A 20,256-nucleotide genomic window follows, 5' to 3' on the forward strand; every position below is an offset into this window, starting at 1 on the left:
TGGTCACACTAATTGAGAAGGTGGTCACTATTTAAAAAAAAGAGTTCACTTCAGCCAGAAATTGATTGCTATTACGTTGCATGATTATTGATATGTTCTTGTAGCATTTGTTTAATAACAGTATGCAGTGGTGTAAAGTACTTCAGTAAAAATACTTTAAAGTACTATTTATGTATTTTTTTGGGGGGGGGGGGGGGGGGGGGGGGGATCATTGTCTTGTTGGAAGACAAATCTCCGTCCCAGTCTCAGGTCTTTTGCAGACTACATCAGGTTTTCTTCCAGAATGGTCCTGTATTTGGTTCCATCCATCTTCCCATCAATTTTAACCATCTTCCCTGTCCCTGCTGAAGAAAAGCAGGCCCAAACCATGATGCTGCCACCACCATGTTTGACAGTGGGCATGGTGTGTTCAGGGTGATGAGCTGTGTTGCTTTTACGCCAAACATAACATTTTGCATTGTTGCCAAAAAGTTCAATTTTGGTTTCATCTGACCAGAGCACCTTCTTCCATATGTTTGGTGTGTCTCCCAGGTGGCTTGTGGCAAACTTTAAACGACACTTTCTATGGATATCTTTAAGAAATGGCTTTTCTTCTTGCCACTCTTCCATAAAGGCCAGATTTGTGCAATATACGACTGATTGTTGTCCTATAGACAGAGTCTCCCACCTCAGCTGTAGATCTCTGCAGTTCATCCAGAGTGATCATGGGCCTCTTGGCTGCATCTCTGATCAGTCTTCTCCTTGTATGAGCTGAAAGTTTAGAGGGACGGCCAGGTCTTGGTAGATTTGCAGTGGTCTGATACTCCTTCCATTTCAATATTATCGCTTGCACAGTGCTCCTTGGGATGTTTAAAGCTTGGGAAATATTTTTGTATCCAAATCCGGCTTTAAACTTCTTCACAACAGTATCTCGGACCTGCCTGGTGTGTTCCTTGTTCTTCATGATGCTCTCTGCGCTTTTGACGGACCTCTGAGACTATCACAGTGCAGGTGCATATATACGGAGACTTGATTACACACAGGTGGATTGTATTTATCATCATTAGTCATTTAGGTCAACATTGGATCATTCAGAGATCCTCACTAAACTTCTGGAGAGAGTTTGCTGCACTGAAAGTAAAGGGGCTGAATAATTTTGCACGCCCAATTTTTCAGTTTTTGATTTGTTAAAAAAGTTTGAAATATCCAATAAATGTCGTTCCACTTCATGATTGTGTCCCACTTGTTGTTGATTCTTCACAAAAAAATACAGTTTTATATCTTTATGTTTGAAGCCTGAAATGTGGCAAAAGGTCGCAAAGTTCAAGGGGGCCGAATACTTTCGCAAGGCACTGTATATACACTGGCAAACTGGAGGTTGATGAAAAGTTTGCTGAAGACAAGATTGGCGTGATCTGTGAAGTGGCGACACTGTTCGAGTGTAAAAGCCTTATGGAGGCTTGCAGCTCGGTTCTCGATGAAGGCAGCTCCGCACGGGGCTAAATCATCCATGTCACAAGACATGGAGGCTGATTTGGATAATGTAGAGGGGGGGGGGGGGGGGATGCTGGGGGTCGGAGTAAACCAAATTCCCAAAAGAGCCTCCACCAAGAGGCCGACCTATCCAACAAGACCAGAGAGGAGGGAGAAGACGTTGAAAAGGGCAACGGTCCCGGTCACAGCCGAGGAGGAGAGATCAGAGGTGAATGAAGATGCTGAGATCTCTGGGAGGAGAAGTAACAGGCTGGCAGGCCGCAGAGTCTTCGTTGACATTCCTAAGAAGAAGTACGTGAGGAAGATGAAGGACCAGACCATGACGCAGACGGGAGGATCTGCCTGACAACACTCAGACCTAGACAGCCGGTCAAGAGGAGAACACTGCGAATACACAGGTAGTTGCTATGGTGACATGCTTTGAGGTGTGTGAAGCATTTTGAAAAAGTGCTGTATAAATCCAATTGATTGTGGTGATTTATTGTTATTACACAGAAGGGAGGCAGGAGAGGCCCTTCCAGAGCTGCTGCCTGAAAAAGAGGGGGCAGGGCTGAGGTCAACAGACGTCGATGATGTGGAAGGAGATATACCCGAGGATTGTCCTGATGACTCACTTTTCTTCCCCAGGAAGGAAGCGGTGGGTGAGGAAGGTGCCCTCACCAGATCATCTAGACATGCTGACAACCAAAACAAGTGTGACTGGTGTCAACGGACCTTCCACTATGAGAAGAGCTACCTGAAGCACATCAAGTAGGTGGAGTTGGACATTACACATTAGTTACACGTTTGTTGGATGGATTGTTGGGTTTGCAAATGAGGGGAGCCCAATGTACTGTCAAATGTAAAGCACTTTTAAAAGGGATAGAAAACCTAAAATCTCAACTACTTTCATTGTTGTGCTGATCACATTTCTAATAACTACACTCCTCCATTGTTACCATGACCACCAGGACGAGCCACGGTGTGCAGGGGGAGGTGACATACCGTTATGACACCTGCCAGCAGACTTTTGCCAACCTTTGAAACCCGAGGATCCATCAGAGACACGTCCACAGTGACGAGAGAGTGTATCTCTGCGACGTCTGCACCAAGACTTTCAAACGCATGAAGGACGATAGGACTGGTCTCAGTCGGGGGATTTGGGATTGCTTTTGTAGCACTTTTATGTAGGATTCTCTGGATTGACGTCCTGTTTCCCTAGTGCATTACTTTTAACTAGAGCTGTACATGGCTAAACCAAATAAACTACAATATATGAACATGGTATTTCCTCTTCAGTTTCTATTTGCTGCAAGTCTAATCATTTATTGAGACAAATATCTACTCTTCTCTACTGCTAGGTGCATGAGGGAGGCGGCGTGCGGCACACCGGTCTTGTGTGTATCAGGGCACTGAGCTCTAAGACAGCGTTGACGCTACACGAGAAAACACACACGGGAGACGAGCCCTACTCCTGCACTGACTGTGAAGCCAAGTTTTCCCAGCGCTCAGCTCTCAAGACACACCACAGGAGAGAAGCCTTTCGGCTGTGACCAGTGTGATGCAAGGTTCAGCCAGAACCACATGTTGTCTTATCACGAGGGCCCACACAGGTAAGACTCTTACTCTCTTACCCAGAGACACAATACTCTACAGCTTAAGCTGTTAGGTTGGGCTTTTGACATCATTTCTGTGTCCATTTCAGTGTCAGCATCTGTGAACCCTATCTACACAAACCAGCCTTTACATATCTGTGTTGTTTTGTGTTCTAGGAGAGAAGCCTTTTATGTGTGAGAGCTGTGGGAAAAGCTTTGCCTCTAAAGAATACCTGAAACACCACTCCAGAATCCACACGGGCTCCAGGCTTTACAAGTGTGAACACAGTGGCTGGGCCTTCGCCCAGAGATCTTTCATTCATAGTAAATTATTACTGCTGACCTTTAACCCCTGTCTGACCTCTGTATGTTCTGTCTCAGGTGAGCGACCATACCACTGTACAGATTGTGATAAGCAGTTCACCCCGCTGAATGCCCTCTAGAGGCGCTAGAGGATTCATACAGGGGAGAAGCCTTTCATGTGTGGCCTCTGCAACCGTACCTTCACGGACAAGTCCACTGTACACAGACACCATGGTATGTTCCTACACTAGTCCACTGTACACAGACACCATGATATGTTATTACACCTTCTAGTTTTTATACTAACATAATACCTAGAATTATTATACGTGTAATAAGTTATTTTGGAGACATTAATCTGTGCTGCAAAAGCCTAAAGACGTGCACTTCAATCCACAGACTCATGACCAAAACACTCCATGGAAGAACTACCTGGTGGTCCTGAAGTACAACATGGAGGTAAAGACTAAGAAACCCAGATGCCCTGGTAGGAAGGTAAACGTTGAAAATGTAGTGGTTGGAGAGGTGGAGGTGGAGGGGGAGAGTGGAGTTGGAGTTAGGCTCCAGGAGGGGGCCATGTTGGTACATGGTGAGCCTTTCACCCTTTCAGCCAACTGGGGCGACCCAGGGACCATCACCCTGGTCAGCCACACCACCCTGGGTGGGTTCACGGTCATCCAGACAGAGATGCCGGCAGGGACCCACCTACGCATTGTCACCACAGACGGGGCCGGTGTCATCTCTCTGGATGGATCCACTGTCTCTGTCCCCTTCTCCGTGTCCTCTATCCCTGTCACTGTGTCTCACTCCATCCCTGTCACTGTCTCACTCCATCCCTGTCACTGTGTCTCTCTCTGTCCCTGTCACTTTGTCTCTCTCTGTCCCTGTCACTGTGTCTCTCTCTGTCCCTGTCCAGACTGTGTCTCTCTCTGTCCCTGTCACTGTGTCTCACTCCATCCCTGTTTCCCCGTCGTGCTCCGGTACCCTCCCTGTCCAGACTGTGTCTGTCCCTGTCACTGTGTCTCTCTCTGTCCCTGTCACTGTGTCTCACTCCGTCCCTGTCACTGTGTCTCTCTCTGTCCCTGTCACTGTGTCTCTCTCTGTCCCTGTCACTGTGTCTCTCTCTGTCCCTGTTTCCCCGTCGTGCTCCGGTACCCTCCCTGTCCAGACTGTGTCTCTCTCTATCCCTGTCCAGACTGTGTCTCTCTCTGTCCCTGTCCAGACTGTGTCTCTCTCTATCCCTGTCCAGACTGTGTCTGTCCCTGTCACTGTGTCTCTCTCTGTCCCTGTCCAGACTGTTTCTCTCTCTGTCCCTGTCACTGTGTCTCACTCCATCCCTGTTTCCCCGTTGTGCTCCGGTACCCACCCTGTCCAGACTGTCTCTCTCTGTCCCTGTCACTGTGTCTCTCTCTGTCCCTGTCCAGACTGTCTCTCTTTGTCCCTGTCACTGTGTCTCTCTCTGTCCCTGTCCAGACTGTGTCTCTCTCTGTCCCTGTCCAGACTGTCTCTCTCTCTGTCCCTGTCACTGTGTCTCTCTCTGTCCGTCACTGTGTCTCTCTCTGTCCCTGTCACTGTGTCTCTCTCTGTCCCTGTTTCCCCGTCGTGCTCCGGTACCCTCCCTGTCCCTGTCACTGTCTCAGGGGCCATGTTTTCCCCAGTTTCTGTTTCAGAGACCTCTACTATTTTGACCCCATCTGTGCTGGAAACTGCAGTGCCACAAACCATCCTGGCTCCAGGTTCGGAAGCTGGGCCTCGTTCAGAGATAACGGCCATTGCGGATCCTGAGGAGGCAGAGTGTGCTACAGTGAAGACGTCAGAACACAGCCAGTCTCCACTGAGGGACAACACAGTGTAACAGAGCACATTGGTACTGTGGAAGAGGTGTCCACTGAATATACTGTGGTGTAGGTCGTCATGTGTAATTGAATGTACACTGAGTGTACAAAATAAGGACACCTGCTCTTTCCTTGACATAGACTGACCAGATGAAAGCGTTGATCCCTTATTGAAGTCACTTGTTAAATCCACTTCAATCAGTGTAGACGAAGGGGAGGAGACAGGTAAAATAATGGTTTTTAAGCCCTGAGACAATTGAGACATGGATTGTGTGTGTGTGTCATTCAGAAGGTGAATTGGCAAGAAAAAATATTTAAGTGCCTTTGAACGGGGTATGTTAGTAGGTGTGAGGCGCATGAGTTTGTGTCAAGAACTGCAACGCTGCTGGGTTAACGCTCAACAGTTTCCTGTTTGTATCAAGAATGGTCCAACACCCAATGGACATCCAGCTAACTTGACAAAACTGTGGTAAGTATTGGCATCAACATCGGCCAGCATTCCTGTCAAATGCTTTCGACACCTTGTAGAGTCCATGCACGACAAATTGAAGCTTTTCTAAGTGCAAAAGGAGGGGGGGGGGGGGGGGGGGGGGCAACTCAATATTATGAAGGTGTCCTTAATGTTTTGTACAGTGGTTATCGTCTAATTATTGGGTCTGAATTAGTTTGTCTGTCCTCGACCCTGTTGACGAAGGGTTTTGGAAACTTTCAGAAACTAAGGCCAGGATTCAATCTGATCGTGGGTTATAGGCATTGCGGCTTTTAAAGGCAATGTTCCCACGTTTGCAGAGATCCCATTCATGGTAAACGCTGCATATGTTGACTCAATTGGACATTGCCTTTAAAAGCTTCAACGCCGAAAACCCTCGATCTCACTGAATCCCAGTTTAAGTAATCTTCATTCATGGTTTCCAGCATGCATTTGTTTAGTTTACATTTGCTCCTAACATTGTCATGGTACATTGATCACCTCATCAAATATACAGTACCAGTCAGAAGTTTGGACACACCTACTCATTCAAGGGTTTTTCTTTATTTTTTACTATTTTCTACATTGTAGAATAATAGTAAAGACATCAAAACTATGAAATAACACATATGGAATGTGGTAACCAAAAGTGTTAAACAAATTAAAATATATTTAGATTTTAGATTCTTCAAAGTAGCCACCCTTTCCTCTTCCACACCTCCAGGCTGTGTAAGGGCTTTTGACGAAGGAGGAGACTGATGGAGTGCTGCATCAGATGACCTGGCCTCCACAATCACCCAACCTCAACCCAATTGATATGGTTTGGGGTGAGTTGGACCGCAGAGTGAAGGAAAATCAGCTCAGCATATGTGGGAACTCCTTAAAGTCTATTGGAAAAGCATTCCTCATGAAGCTGGTTGAGAGAATGCCAAGAGTGTGCAAAGCTGTCAAGGCAAAGGCTGGCTACTTTGAATAATTTCAAATAAAAAATATTTTGACTTGTTTAACACTTTTTTGGTTGTTACATGATTCTGTGTTATTTCATAGTTTTGATGGCTTCACTATTCTACAATGTAGAAAATATTGTATAAATATTGTGTCCAAACTTTTGACTGGTACTGTACATATCATATTCAAACTGTGTGGAGTGTAGGTCTTCAGATGGATTTTCCTTTTCTGTTTGACAAAAAGCAATATCAGTACTGAGCCTTAACAGAGAATTATAGATATCTTTATTACTGTCCATTCTCAGACCAAATAAAAAAGGGCACTATTCCACCTGAAAAAAGCTTGATGTGCAGGCTGACATTTTTCCTGGCTGTTTTGGATATGAAACAATTCATTGTCATCACTCAGGCTCGAATTCTTTAGTTTATGATATTGGAAGTAATGGATATTTCCTTTCTAAATCCCTTTTAAGACATTTAAGTTGGAAACCAAGGAAAGAATGGAAAAAAAGCTTACAACATCATAAGTCATCTTTAAATATATTTAAATACTCATTTCTAGATTAGTCACGTGCTAAACTATATAATAATTAATTACAACTGTACAAATCATGCAGCGTTTATGCATTAGTGGAACACCTCTCTGCCCTACTGAGGTTACTCACCACTAGACAGGAAATGTACAGGCAATATCCTCCATGAAGAGGTACGACTGTAGATCCACATCCTAACTAGGGTTTGGCAATATTAATACGAGAGCAACTGATAACTTCATATAATAGAATTCAACATAACATTTGGAATAAACAGGGTACACATACTCTTCTACAGATTCTCTATAGGCCTACACATTGCAGCTTAAGTTAATTACAAGTTAACTCATACTGTAACTATAAGAACCTCGACATTGCACAAAAACAATGTGAGATGAGGGGGGGTAATGGAGAGGGGGTGGCATGCCATGATGTGTGCCCCTGTGGTGATGTGTTCCCCCAGTGTAGTCTCACTTCAGGTCCCCCTCATCCCCCTGGATGGTCTTCTTGATGCGCAGCAGCATGGTAGTCTGCCATTGGTCCAGACGAGAGATGGAATCAAACTCTTTAATCTGAGGGAGGGAATAAGATGAAGTCTAAGAACCTGTTCAAATTATAGAATTCCATCCTCCTCCCAATTAAAGAATGACATAGAATGACTAATCATGAAAGACATGTACTGAATACCTGACTTTCACTAATTCAATTATAAGCAACAAAAAGAAGCTAGCCTGGTGAATCAATCCAAAATGAAGACTTACTGCTTCAGTGAAAGCTTCACAGTTCTGTTCCTCATGAGCGTCCAGGAGTTTCTAGAAAAACAATTTAAGGTTGTCAGGTGGCTTCCACAAAATGGCTGCCAAGCATCAGAGGCACACATTGGTAGTGGATGACATGTCATACTATGCAAGTGCGTTGTGATCTATTATGCTGGGACTTCAATCCATTACCCTGACCAACACCATAATGCAGTGCTACTCGACTGGAAGCACACAGGTAAGTTTATTTGGCCCCAAAGTTATTATGTCTTGTTGGCGATAAGACTGTCAAAACACCAGCAAATCAGAAATCTGTTCCAAAGTATTCCCGGGCATATTGAGGCATACAGAACCAGTCAAAAGTTTGGACACCTACTCATTCAAGGGTTTTTCTTGAAATGTTACTATTTTCTACATTGTAGAATAACTGAAATAACACACGGAATCATGCAGTAGCCAGTGTACAAGTAGTAGTGTACAAGTTTAATCAAAATATATCTTATATTTGAGATTCTTCAAAGTAGCCATCCTTTGCCTTGACAGTTTTGCACACACTTGGCATTCTCTCAACCAGCTTCATCTGGAATGTTTTTCCAACAGTCTTGAAGGAGTTCCCACATGCTGAGCACTTGTTGGCTGCTTTTCCTTCACTCTGCCGTCCAACTCGTAGCAAACCATCTCAATTGCCGTGAGGTTGGGTGATTGTGGAGGCCAGGTCATCTGATGCAGCACTCTCCTTCTTGGTCAAATAGCCCTTACACAGCCTGGAGGGGTGTTGGGTCATTGTCCTGTTGAAAAACAAATGATAGTCCCACTAAGTGCAAACCAGAGGGGATGGAGTATCGCTGCAGAATGCTGTGGCAGCCATGCTGGTTAAGTGTGCCTTGAATTCTAAATAAATCACTGACCGCGTCACCAGCAAATCACCCCCACACCTCCTCCATGCTTCATGGTGGGAACCACACATGTGGAGATAATTCGTTCACCTACTCTGAGTCTCACAAAGACACGGCGGTTGGAACCAAAAATCTCAAATTTGGACTCATCAGACCAAAAGATAGATTTCCACCTGTCCATTGTCCATTGCTTGTATTTCTTGGCCCAATCAAGTCTTCTTATTATTATTATTGGTGTCCTTTAGTAGTGGTTTCTTTTCAGCAATTCAACCATGAAATCCGATTCATGGTTGGCCTGATTCACTCTCCTCTGAACAGTTGAAGTTGAGATGTCTGTTACTTGAACTCTGAAGCATTTTTTTGGGGCTGCAATGTCTGAGGTTGGTAACTAATGAACCTATCCTCTGCAGTAGAGGTAACTCTGGTTCTTCCTTTCCTTTGACGGTCCTCACGAGAGCCAGTTTCATCATAGCACTTGATCATTTTTGCAACAGCACTTGAAGAAACTTTCAAAGTTCTTAATTTTCCGTATTGACTGACCTTCATGTCTCAAAGTAATGATGGACTATTGTTTCGCTTTGCTTATTTGAGCTGTTTTTGCCATAATATGGACTTGGTCTTTTACCAAATAGGACTATCTTCTGTATACCACCCCTACCTTGTCACAACACAACTGATTGGCTCAAAAGAAAAGAAATTCCACAAATTAACTTAAGGCACACCTGTTAATTGAAATGCATGAAGCTGGTTGAGAGAATGTCAAGTGTGCAAAGCTGTCATGAAGGCAAAGGGTGGTTACATTGAAGAATCTCAAATATATTTTGATTTGTTCAACACTTTTGGTTACTACATGATTCCATATGTGTTGTTTCATAGTTGTGAAGTCTGTTATTCTACAATTTAGAAAATAGTAAAAAAGAAAGAAAAACCCTGGAATGAGTAGGTGTCCAAATGTTTGACTGGTACTGTATGTGACCATATACTACTGTATGTGACCATATACTACTGTATGTGACCATATACTACTGTATGTGACCATATACTACTGTATGTGACCATATACTACTGTATGTGACCATATACTACTGTATGTGACCATGTACTACTGTATGTGACCATGTACTACTGTATGTGACCATGTACTACTGTATGTGACCATATACTACTGTATGTGACCATATACTACTGTATGTGACCATATACTACTGTATGTGACCATATACTACTGTATGTGACCATATACTACTGTATGTGACCATATACTACTGTATGTGACCATATACTACTGTATGTGACCATATACTACTGTATGTGACCATGTACTACTGTATGTGACCATATACTACTGTATGTGACCATATACTACTGTATGTGACCATATACTACTGTATGTGACCATGTACTACTGTATGTGACCATGTACTACTGTATGTGACCATGTACTACTGTATGTGACCATATACTACTGTATGTGACCATATACTACTGTATGTGACCATATACTACTGTATGTGACCATATACTACTGTATGTGACCATATACTACTGTATGTGACCATATACTACTGTATGTGACCATATACTACTGTATGTGACCATATACTACTGTATGTGACCATATACTACTGTATGTGACCATATACTACTGTATGTGACCATATACTACTGTATGTGACCATATACTACTGTATGTGACCATATACTACTGTATGTGACCATATACTACTGTATGTGACCATATACTACTGTATGTGACCATATACTACTGTATGTGACCATGTACTACTGTATGTGACCATATACTACTGTATGTGACCATGTACTACTGTATGTGACCATATACTACTGTATGTGACCATATACTACTGTATGTGACCATATACTACTGTATGTGACCATATACTACTGTATGTGACCATATACTACTGTATGTGACCATATACTACTGTATGTGACCATATACTACTGTATGTGACCATATACTACTGTATGTGACCATGTACTACTGTATGTGACCATATACTACTGTATGTGACCATATACTACTGTATGTGACCATATACTACTGTATGTGACCATGTACTACTGTATGTGACCATATACTACTGTATGTGACCATATACTACTGTATGTGACCATATACTACTGTATGTGACCATGTACTACTGTATGTGACCATGTACTACTGTATGTGACCATGTACTACTGTATGTGACCATATACTACTGTATGTGACCATATACTACTGTATGTGACCATATACTACTGTATGTGACCATATACTACTGTATGTGACCATATACTACTGTATGTGACCATATACTACTGTATGTGACCATATACTACTGTATGTGACCATATACTACTGTATGTGACCATATACTACTGTATGTGACCATGTACTACTGTATGTGACCATGTACTACTGTATGTGACCATATACTACTGTATGTGACCATGTACTACTGTATGTGACCATATACTACTGTATGTGACCATATACTACTGTATGTGACCATATACTACTGTATGTGACCATATACTACTGTATGTGACCATATACTACTGTATGTGACCATGTACTACTGTATGTGACCATGTACTACTGTATGTGACCATGTACTACTGTATGTGACCATATACTACTGTATGTGACCATATACTACTGTATGTGACCATATACTACTGTATGTGACCATATACTACTGTATGTGACCATATACTACTGTATGTGACCATATACTACTGTATGTGACCATATACTACTGTATGTGACCATATACTACTGTATGTGACCATATACTACTGTATGTGACCATGTACTACTGTATGTGACCATATACTACTGTATGTGACCATATACTACTGTATGTGACCATATACTACTGTATGTGACCATATACTACTGTATGTGACCATGTACTACTGTATGTGACCATATACTACTGTAAGCACGGTTTGAAATGATGTTTTAGTCAATTCTGACCCCCTGACCATCTGTTTAAGAAAAACGATCTGCGCACGGCTGAATCAAGTTGATGATCCCTGACAAAAGGGATCCAATTAACAAATACAAGGCTTTCGGTGGAGTCACCAACCTACCTTCAACAGTTTGCACTCTCTTGAGTCGGAAAAAGCTGGGAACATCTCCTCGTACTTCTCCACAGCAAGCTGCAGAAATTAATGAGCAGTCAGATTACTGCTTCATTTAATGAGAAAAGGACTGAACCCTCTGGTGTAGTGGACATGATGCTGCTAATTGCTAACTGACCTTAGCGTTGAGTTCATCCACGATGAAGTGACACAGAGAAGCTTTGAAGAAGTACTCTTTGGCGCTGTATTTCAGCAGGGGGTTATCCATGGTGCTGGATCCCACCTGGAGAGAGACACACACACACACACTGTTGATTCACTGTGTTCATCAATTTAAATTGGGAAACCACTAATATACAAATCAGTTTCTGTTCACACACACACAAGAATGCATGCAGAGGTGGGACACACCTGTTCGTAGATCTCGATGGCCTTGGCGTATTGTTCTAACTGAGCAGCGTAGGCCCCCACCTTCAGCAGACACTTGTTGGCAGAACTGTTGGACTCCTCTCCTTTGTAGTAGTCTGCTGCCTGCTCATAGTGGGCAATGGCCTAGAGCAGGACCAGGGGGATGGGAAACCAAAACAGTTGGCGTAAAAATCCAGAAATTGCAAAGGAATTTTATTTGTAGTGTACACTTTTTTTAATCACCAATAAGGAAATGAAACTGGTCAACTATTCCAAAGTGTATTTTACTCTTGCTATACACAGATGAACACCTTATTAGTCCATATACACAACATTAAAACATACCTTCTCTATATCCACCAGTTCTGACTCGTAGATCTCTGCGATGGTGATGTGGTGTTTGGCTGCGATGGTGAACCTTCCCTGGATGAGCAAAACACAGGACAGGAATTCATACTGGAGCCGGGAGCTTTACCTTACTAATGTGGCCAGACAAGGAAACACTCTGGGTCCTGATCATTACTAAGTGGACAGAGGCGTGAAATCATCACTAAATGACGTTATGGAGAAGAGCCACTCCAGTCATAAATACAGCTGTAAGTATACAGACAGATAGCCAAGTCCTTAAACTTAACCTGCATCACAATACAAATGTTTCAGTTGAAATGGCCTTCAGACCTCGAGTGTCCACGCCATACTAATGATACAATACATTGCCCTCTTGAAACAGAGAGAGGAGCGTCCTCAAGGGGACTAGGCTACACTATAGGCAGGGTGCTAGTGAGAGAATAGCATTGGGAGTAAAGAGGAGAACCAGCATTATCAGAACATTTTTACAACTACGGCTAAAAGGATCAATCCTGACAAGAAAATAATCTGTGATGACAATGCATTGTCTGGTTCTGGCCAAGCATGTCCCCGTCTCTGAGCGTCTGTCTTACCATGTCTGTGTATATATCAACGGCTGCATTTAAGCACTTGATAGCCTCTATTGGCAGCATTAAAGGAAGAGGGCAGAGTTAGACTGGTAGAGAAAGTATCAGATAGAGCAGGTTAGATACATATTACAACAGTCAAAATGTTCACATCCAAAAGGAGAGTTCTGGAAAAAAGTGAAAGCACAATAAATGAATTTGCATTACGATTATTTTGTCACCTCTGAGCTCCCATTTCCCTTTCTTAGTTTAGGTCAGAGTATGTGAGCAGAGAGAGGTGCAGAGCGTGCCCAATTTGACTGGAGCACGGCACAAGATTGCCAAAGGCTGGAGCGTCGGTCTTCTCTCCCGTTCTGAATTCGCTCTAGTAGTGCTCACTTCACGAGCTCAGGGCATGCCCGCCCAGCATGCATTTGTAGTCTACTTGTGTGCTGCTATAGCCCCTTGCTTTAGTTACTGTCATGGAGTTCGAAATATTTTCCATAGAAACTGATAAAACACACAGGTGCTAAATCAAGGTGACTTACAAAGATGAGGACCAACAGCAAGAGAGGGAGTATGGTGATGTGTCCACACTAAAGAATCATAGTGGAATCTGAAAACACATATCCTGAAAACATGTTGTATTTACTACATACTCATGCTAACAGAAAGGAACGAGGTGGGTAGATTACTAAGTATCATTGTAGCAAAATATTTATAAAAACAAAAATAATCAGATCTCTTAAAAGTTTAATTCATTGTTGTTCTATTATCTATACAATAGACCATCATTGATTTTGGCCCAATAGGCCTGGCATATTACCTCTTTCAATGAGCTTTCCATTTTGATTGGGTTACTTTGCCTAAAGACCTACCTATAGAAAAAAATAAAAACTCCCCATCCCTGTCCAGCCTGGCAAAAGGGTGCACACCCAGTGACCCAGTGGCTCTGCAAGTGTGGAAAGGATATTCTCTGCTGCTCTCCAGACACCATCGCATGAGCCTGAAGCCAGACTGGCCAGTCTGGTGTTTCTAAAGATAAAGGCAAGGTAGACTGAGCCTAATAAGGCATTTGTTGTTTCATTTGTATTTAATTCCAAGTCACAGCCTATATGCGCAATTTATAGACTATGATTTAATACAACAAAATGCTGTTTAAATGCCGAGTGCTTAATGTCCCCGAGTCCCTACCAGCCTAGTGTGTCACACTCGCAAATGCTTCACAATGTATTTCTTTGTAGGCTATAGACTTGAAATAATTTGAATAATATAGCCTTAATAATTTGAGGCTGTCTGGCTCCTGACCTATTTAGAGTGTTTATGTGCTGTTTAATATGACATGTAGCCTATTTGAAATGAGGGCTTCTTACATTCACCTTTTCATGTTTATAATAACACTTTTCATTCAAATCATATAGTTTGGTTTCAATACTTCAAAACCAAATGGCAGGTCTAAGTAGTCACAAATTGATGGGTTTTGGTTACATTGCAATGTTAATGAATGGAGAGAATTTGGAGTGGCAGGTTTCGTTTCTTCCTGTGAGCGAGGAGCGTTTTTTCAGCGGAACGGTTGGAAAGGACTTCCGACAGTTCAACTCTGCTCACATACTCTGGTTTAGGTTACCATCTGAAAATGTTATAAATCTTATATAATATTCATTGTATTGTACTCCAGGGTTAGTTCAAGGTTATATAACATTCAATAATTTATCCTTGCACCTGGCTGTGTATTGAATCTAGCTAGGAGGATATACGCTAGGCTACAGTAGGCTAGAATTTCATCGCCATCACTGCTGGTGGGTGAGCGGCAGCCAGGGTTTTATTAATAAATCCACTTCCAGTCAGACATGGCAAACTACCCTCAATAATAACCACCCCAGGGTGGGGACTCCAGCCCCACGGCTCTACAGTATTAATCATACCAAAGGTGGAGAGGGAGCACTGGAGAGCTTCTCAATTCTACTCCATTCAATTCAATTGATATTTATTGTATGGTACTCAAGTACAATTGGTTTGCAACATAGCAGGGCTCTATCTCCTCTGATCTAACCCTGGGGCAGATTATGATTGGCCCAAGTCAAATACAAACAGACAACCTATACTGGGTGGCCTGATTTCTGACACACTACCAGAGACAGGGACATCTCACGAGTCACTAAGAAATGACTGGAATTGTCGCTGTAGACTTGCTTCTCTGTAGAGCCCAGTCTGCTCCAGTTACAGCTCTAGAGCCTCAACTCCCACTGCTGCCTGTGGATGTATCTGACTGACTCATACCACTGACTTCTATTAGCCCTGAGAAATTAAAACTCAACAGATTCACTACATGTTCTTGCTGCTTTCATAAGGGACAAATGTAGAAAATTAAAGTTAAAGCAGGCCGTTTAGGGAGAATTACTGCAGTCAAGTGACTGATTGTGTGGTGCATGTTAATTACTGATCATTTTGACTTTCTTCTGCATGTACTGTATGCATGTTATCATGTTATCCTGCTTGCTGACCACATTGATTGATTGGTTGGTTGTGTGTCTCACCGTTGGGGTCAGACTTTTTGAAGGCGTTTCCTGCATCGATGAAGCTGGTGGCCGAGTCGTGTTTGTTCTGGAGCTGCATGTGGATCCGGGCGGCCTGGCAGAATGCATTACCAGCAGCTGGGGAGATGGAATGACACACACAAGTAACATGAAGCAAATTCATTGGGCCCTCCAAGAATAGTGTTCCTCGAAGCCCTCTAAGAATAGCGCTGCTCTACTACAGTTGTAATGATTCCCTCCCGCCACACAGAAGGCAGCACATTGCCACGGTCTTTCATGTGTGTAGGCTACTGGAAATTACAGACATCTAGCCTATCTATAGAGTCAACTGGAAAAGGGACAACCGAGTCTTCCTAAACTGACAGCGTTTAAATAACATTTCAATTTGAATTAAAACCTTCGTCAAAGATGCACAGACACCTCGGCTCTGACACAATATGCAATAACTAATGGGCAAATCATTCCATCAAGGTCAACCGTGTTTAGTGTGAAATAGCGCAGACAGAAGTGTACCGTTCCAGTTCTTGGCCATCTTGAACATGTTGGCTGCTCTGCAGTACATTTCACACGCCTCCTCCACTTTATGAGGTCCGCTGTAGAGAGAAAAATACATAGGATTAACAGACCGACACAATGTGGTGGAAAAGATCTGAAAATGCAGTGCAGTGCTTTCATCAACCAAGCACTTTCTATTGACCAGGCTCTTATGCTGCATAGAGTGAAGACATCAGTCAGCTGACCATGTTGGACAGTGCTGATAGATTTCTCTCTGATCTACTACCAGACCTGACTCCCTATGAGTTTCCTCCAGCTGTAGACGAATGATGTTCTGACCAAGATGACATCATTGGGTGCGTTCGACATTGCTAACGACTTTTAATCTACAAATCACCTTGCATCATAAATAACTACTCAATATTATTTGTGGATCAGTCAGCCAGTCTCAATTTATCCATTATACATCACGGTTTTGATGCTCTTGAACACAGCCATTGTCATCGTCATACAGGCACCCTGAGCATAGAGTGGAGTAGATATGTTGTGGGTCACTTCTTAGACTTAAAGCAACATAGTCCCATCTCATACTCTCTTTAGCCTGATCAAAACAGAAATCACTGTCCACACCACAGGTCACTGATACGCTAACCAGCCTACTCAAATCAATGTCCCCAAACTTGAATCCTGCTCAATCACTCACATAGATAGAACACATTGTGTCCGGCTACGCCCTACCCTGTGTCCGGCTACGCCCTACCCTGTGTCCGGCTACGCCCTACCCTGTGTCCGGCTACGCCCTACCCTGTGTCCGGCTACGCCCTACCCTGTGTCCGGCTACGCCCTACCCTGTGTCCGGCTACGCCCTACCCTGTGTCCGGCTACGCCCTACCCTGTGTCCGTTCTTATTTGATGCAGCATACCAGACATCCTTATTTGATGCAGCATACCAGACATCCTTATTTGATGTCTGGTATGCTGCAAGTTTGACAGCTGTTCCTGTTGATTAGATCTCTAGCTACATGGCCTAGTTGCAGTCAAAAAAAAAAAGAGTGTTAAATTACATTCAGTCATTGATCATACCAAATTAAACACTCCTGACAATCTACACAGCAACGAGGCATTACTGATGCTAAATGGATATACCTTAAACTGATACGATTGTCATTACAGCATGTTAATGGTTTTCACCAATATAGTACAGTAGAAAGTCTGTGCCCTGAGGCCAGACATATAGGGAGGTTCTCTAATGAGGGTGAGTAAAATGTGTCAGATTTAGACCTCTACCATTACATTGCTTTCCCCCTTAGGGGGTACATTCGAGAGCCATTTCATTTAATTAAGAAGACAATTAGATGTCTTCCAGGAACTGAATGCAGTAAGTCTTAGTGTAAGTACACAACAGTATTCTTCTGTTCACTAATATTATACGGTACAGACAGGCTACTAAATTGGGGATCCTCCCAAGTCTGGTTGGCTATATGCACCAGAGACTAACCTGACTGGCCTGCATTGCAGTTGCCTTAGAATTGGCAGACATCTACTCCTATCCTACTCCTCTATTGGAATAAATTACTGGCAATTGCATTTATAAATATATGTCACACAAAGGTGGCATATAGGATTACATTTATAGATATATACACTCAGAAAGGGTTTGAGAAAAAACAAGACCGAATTGATGTGCTGTATCGAAAGACCCTATATTTTATTTCTTGTGAGTAGGCGTTAAATGCAATTAGAACAATTAAAATGTATGGGCCATAGCCGTTTTTAGCTAGCTTTCATTGCACAGGCCCAAGAGTCGTGACCGGCTGCTAGGTTGTTTACATACACTTGAAAAGGGATTCATTTATCTGGTTTGTGGTAGACAGTGTCAGTAGCTACATGTATATGATGTGCACAAATCATCCAAAAGATGCATAGGTAGCTAGTTAACATCTGAGCCACTGCCCAAATTCGACAGAGTGCCGTTGACTGCATATTTCAAGGCTTAGATTAGCTGAATAGATAGTTCGTTTTAGATAGGTAGTTTGCTAATTATAAGGCTCAATGGTATTGCTAGCTAGCCAACTGGTTAAACTCAGACTTCATGACGATGTAGCTAGCTACTAGCTCGTTATTTTTATTATGTATTTACTACGGCATACTTAGACTGAGGTATGTACATTTAATAGCATTATATAGCTACATGGCCTGGTGCCAATGATTAACCTCTAACGGTAGCTACAAATAATACCCAGAGTTTGATTTAGCAAGATATTAGCATGCTTACTGATGATGCGCTAGCTAACCGTAGCCCTATTGACATCGTTCTTACCCAAACATGCCTCCCAAGAACGAGCCAGAAGTTTTCACTTTCTTGTCAGCGTCAGCCATAAGCTGAATCGCTTCCTTCTCTTTCCCCGAGTTGTCCATGTTCTGATTATAACAGTGCAAATACTAGCTAGCTAACAGTCAGAGAGTACCCGCATCAAGTTCTTGTAATGAAGGATTACCGTCGATGGTTTTATTTAGCGTAGGCGTGTCCTTGCAGTAGTAGCCAAGGGAATCATGGGACTGAGTTTCCATCTAGGCAAAAAACGTTACCCTTATGTGTAGTTAAACTACAACTCCCATCTGAAAAATCAATTCATTAAAGCCCAGACATTTCTGATCATAGAGTAAAACAAGTTATTGGAAGCATAATACATTACTTGACCAAAAGTATGTGGACACCTTCTCGTCGAACATATTATTCCAAAAATCATGAGTATTAACATGGAGTTGGTCCTCCCTTTGTTGGTATAACAGCCTCCAATCTCCTGGGAAAGCTTTCCACTAGATGTTGGAACATTGCTTCCATTCAGCCACAAGAGCATTAGTGAGGTCAGGCAGTGATGTTGGGCGATGAGACCTGGTGCACAGGTGGCATTCCAATTCATCCCAAACGTGTTTGATGGAGTTGAGGTCAGGGCTCTGTGCAGGCCAGTGAAGTTCTTCCACACCGATCTCAACAAACAATTTCTGTGGACCTCACTTTGTGCACAGGGGCATTGTCATGCTGAAACAGGAAAGGTCCTTCCCCAAACGTTTACCACAAAGTTGGAAGCACAGAATCATCTAGAATTTAATTGTATGCTGTAGCATTAAGATTTCCCTTCACTGGAACAAAGGGGCCTAGCACGAACAATTAAAAAACAGCCTGCAACCATTATTCCTCCTACACCAAACTTTACAGTTGGCACTATGCATTGGGGCAGGTAACTTTCTCCTGGCATCCGCATAACCCAGACTGCCAGGACTGCCAGATGGTGAAGTGTGATCCATCACTCCAGAGAACATATTTACACTGCTACAGAGTCCAATGGTGGCGAGCTTTAAGCCACTCCAGGCGACGCTTGGCATTGCGCATAGTGATCTTAGGCTGCTCGGCCATGGAAACCAATTTCATGAAACTCCTGAAGAACAGTTATTGTGCTGATGTTGCTTCCAGAGGCAGTTTGGAACTCATAGTGAGTGTTGCAACAGAGGACAGATTACTTTTATGCGCTTCACTACTAGGCAGTCCCATTCTGTGAGCTTGTGTCCTACCACTTCGCGACTGAGACGTTGTTACTCCTAGAAGTTTCCACTTCCACAGCACTTACAGTTGACCGGACAGCTCTAGCAGAACATGAAGTTGATGAACTGACTTGTTGGAAAGGTGGCATCCAATGACAATGCCACATTGAAAGTCACTGAGCTCTTCAGTAAAGCCATTCTACTGCTGTTTGTCTATGGAGATTGTTGTGTGCTTTATTTTATACACATCAGCAAAGGGTGTGGCTGAAATAGCCGAATCCACTCATTTGAAGGGGTGTCCACATACGCTATACATACAAAAGTATCTCCTATCATCACACCTAGACATTAAGAGAAGGTCGAGTCTGTTTCCATCATTGAGCACTAGGTGGCAATAAAATCATGGCTAAAACACACTGCACCAAACCACCTGTCTCGAGGAAATGGGCGTGCCGTGCATTGAACTAAAGTTACATCT

At 43.0% G+C, this 20,256-nt stretch overlaps 1 protein-coding gene across 3 annotated transcripts; it reads right to left on the reverse strand.

Moving 5' to 3' along the window:
• Positions 1 to 6,867: 6,867 nt before the first annotated feature.
• LOC110522443 (beta-soluble NSF attachment protein) lies at positions 6,868 to 19,076 on the reverse strand. Of its 3 annotated transcripts, XM_021600830.2 has the most exons (10): positions 18,556 to 18,760; positions 16,254 to 16,333; positions 15,741 to 15,857; positions 13,231 to 13,277; positions 12,635 to 12,712; positions 12,293 to 12,433; positions 12,060 to 12,164; positions 11,891 to 11,959; positions 7,896 to 7,946; positions 6,868 to 7,706 (listed from the first exon to the last, which is right to left on the reverse strand). In XM_021600830.2, the coding sequence occupies exons 1-10, from the start codon at positions 18,651 to 18,653 to the stop codon at positions 7,605 to 7,607; spliced, it is 888 nt and encodes a 295-aa protein (XP_021456505.1). In that variant the 5' UTR covers positions 18,654 to 18,760; the 3' UTR covers positions 6,868 to 7,604. The 3 variants fall into 3 exon arrangements, with proteins under 3 accessions (XP_021456505.1, XP_036831945.1, XP_021456506.1); XM_036976050.1 differs by lacking the exons at positions 13,231 to 13,277; positions 18,556 to 18,760 and adding an exon at positions 18,932 to 19,076; XM_021600831.2 differs by lacking the exon at positions 13,231 to 13,277 and having other exon boundaries at positions 18,556 to 18,757.
• Between the last annotated feature and the right edge of the window lie 1,180 nt (positions 19,077 to 20,256).

The sequence above is a fragment of the Oncorhynchus mykiss genome, chromosome 4, assembly GCF_013265735.2.
Source record: "Oncorhynchus mykiss isolate Arlee chromosome 4, USDA_OmykA_1.1, whole genome shotgun sequence".
NCBI lineage: Eukaryota > Metazoa > Chordata > Actinopteri > Salmoniformes > Salmonidae > Oncorhynchus > Oncorhynchus mykiss.

Bases quoted from the DNA above. Each gene is read 5' to 3' on its own strand.
- LOC110522443 (XM_021600830.2), bottom strand. From the start codon at position 18,653: ATGGACAACTCGGGGAAAGAGAAGGAAGCGATTCAGCTTATGGCTGAC. The intron at 12,434-12,634 runs GTATGTTTTAAT...GTCCTGCTCTAG, and splicing joins AACTGGTGGATATAGAGAAG to GCCATTGCCCACTATGAGCA. The intron at 11,960-12,059 runs GTCAGTTAGCAA...TAATTTCTGCAG, and splicing joins TGGATGAACTCAACGCTAAG to CTTGCTGTGGAGAAGTACGA.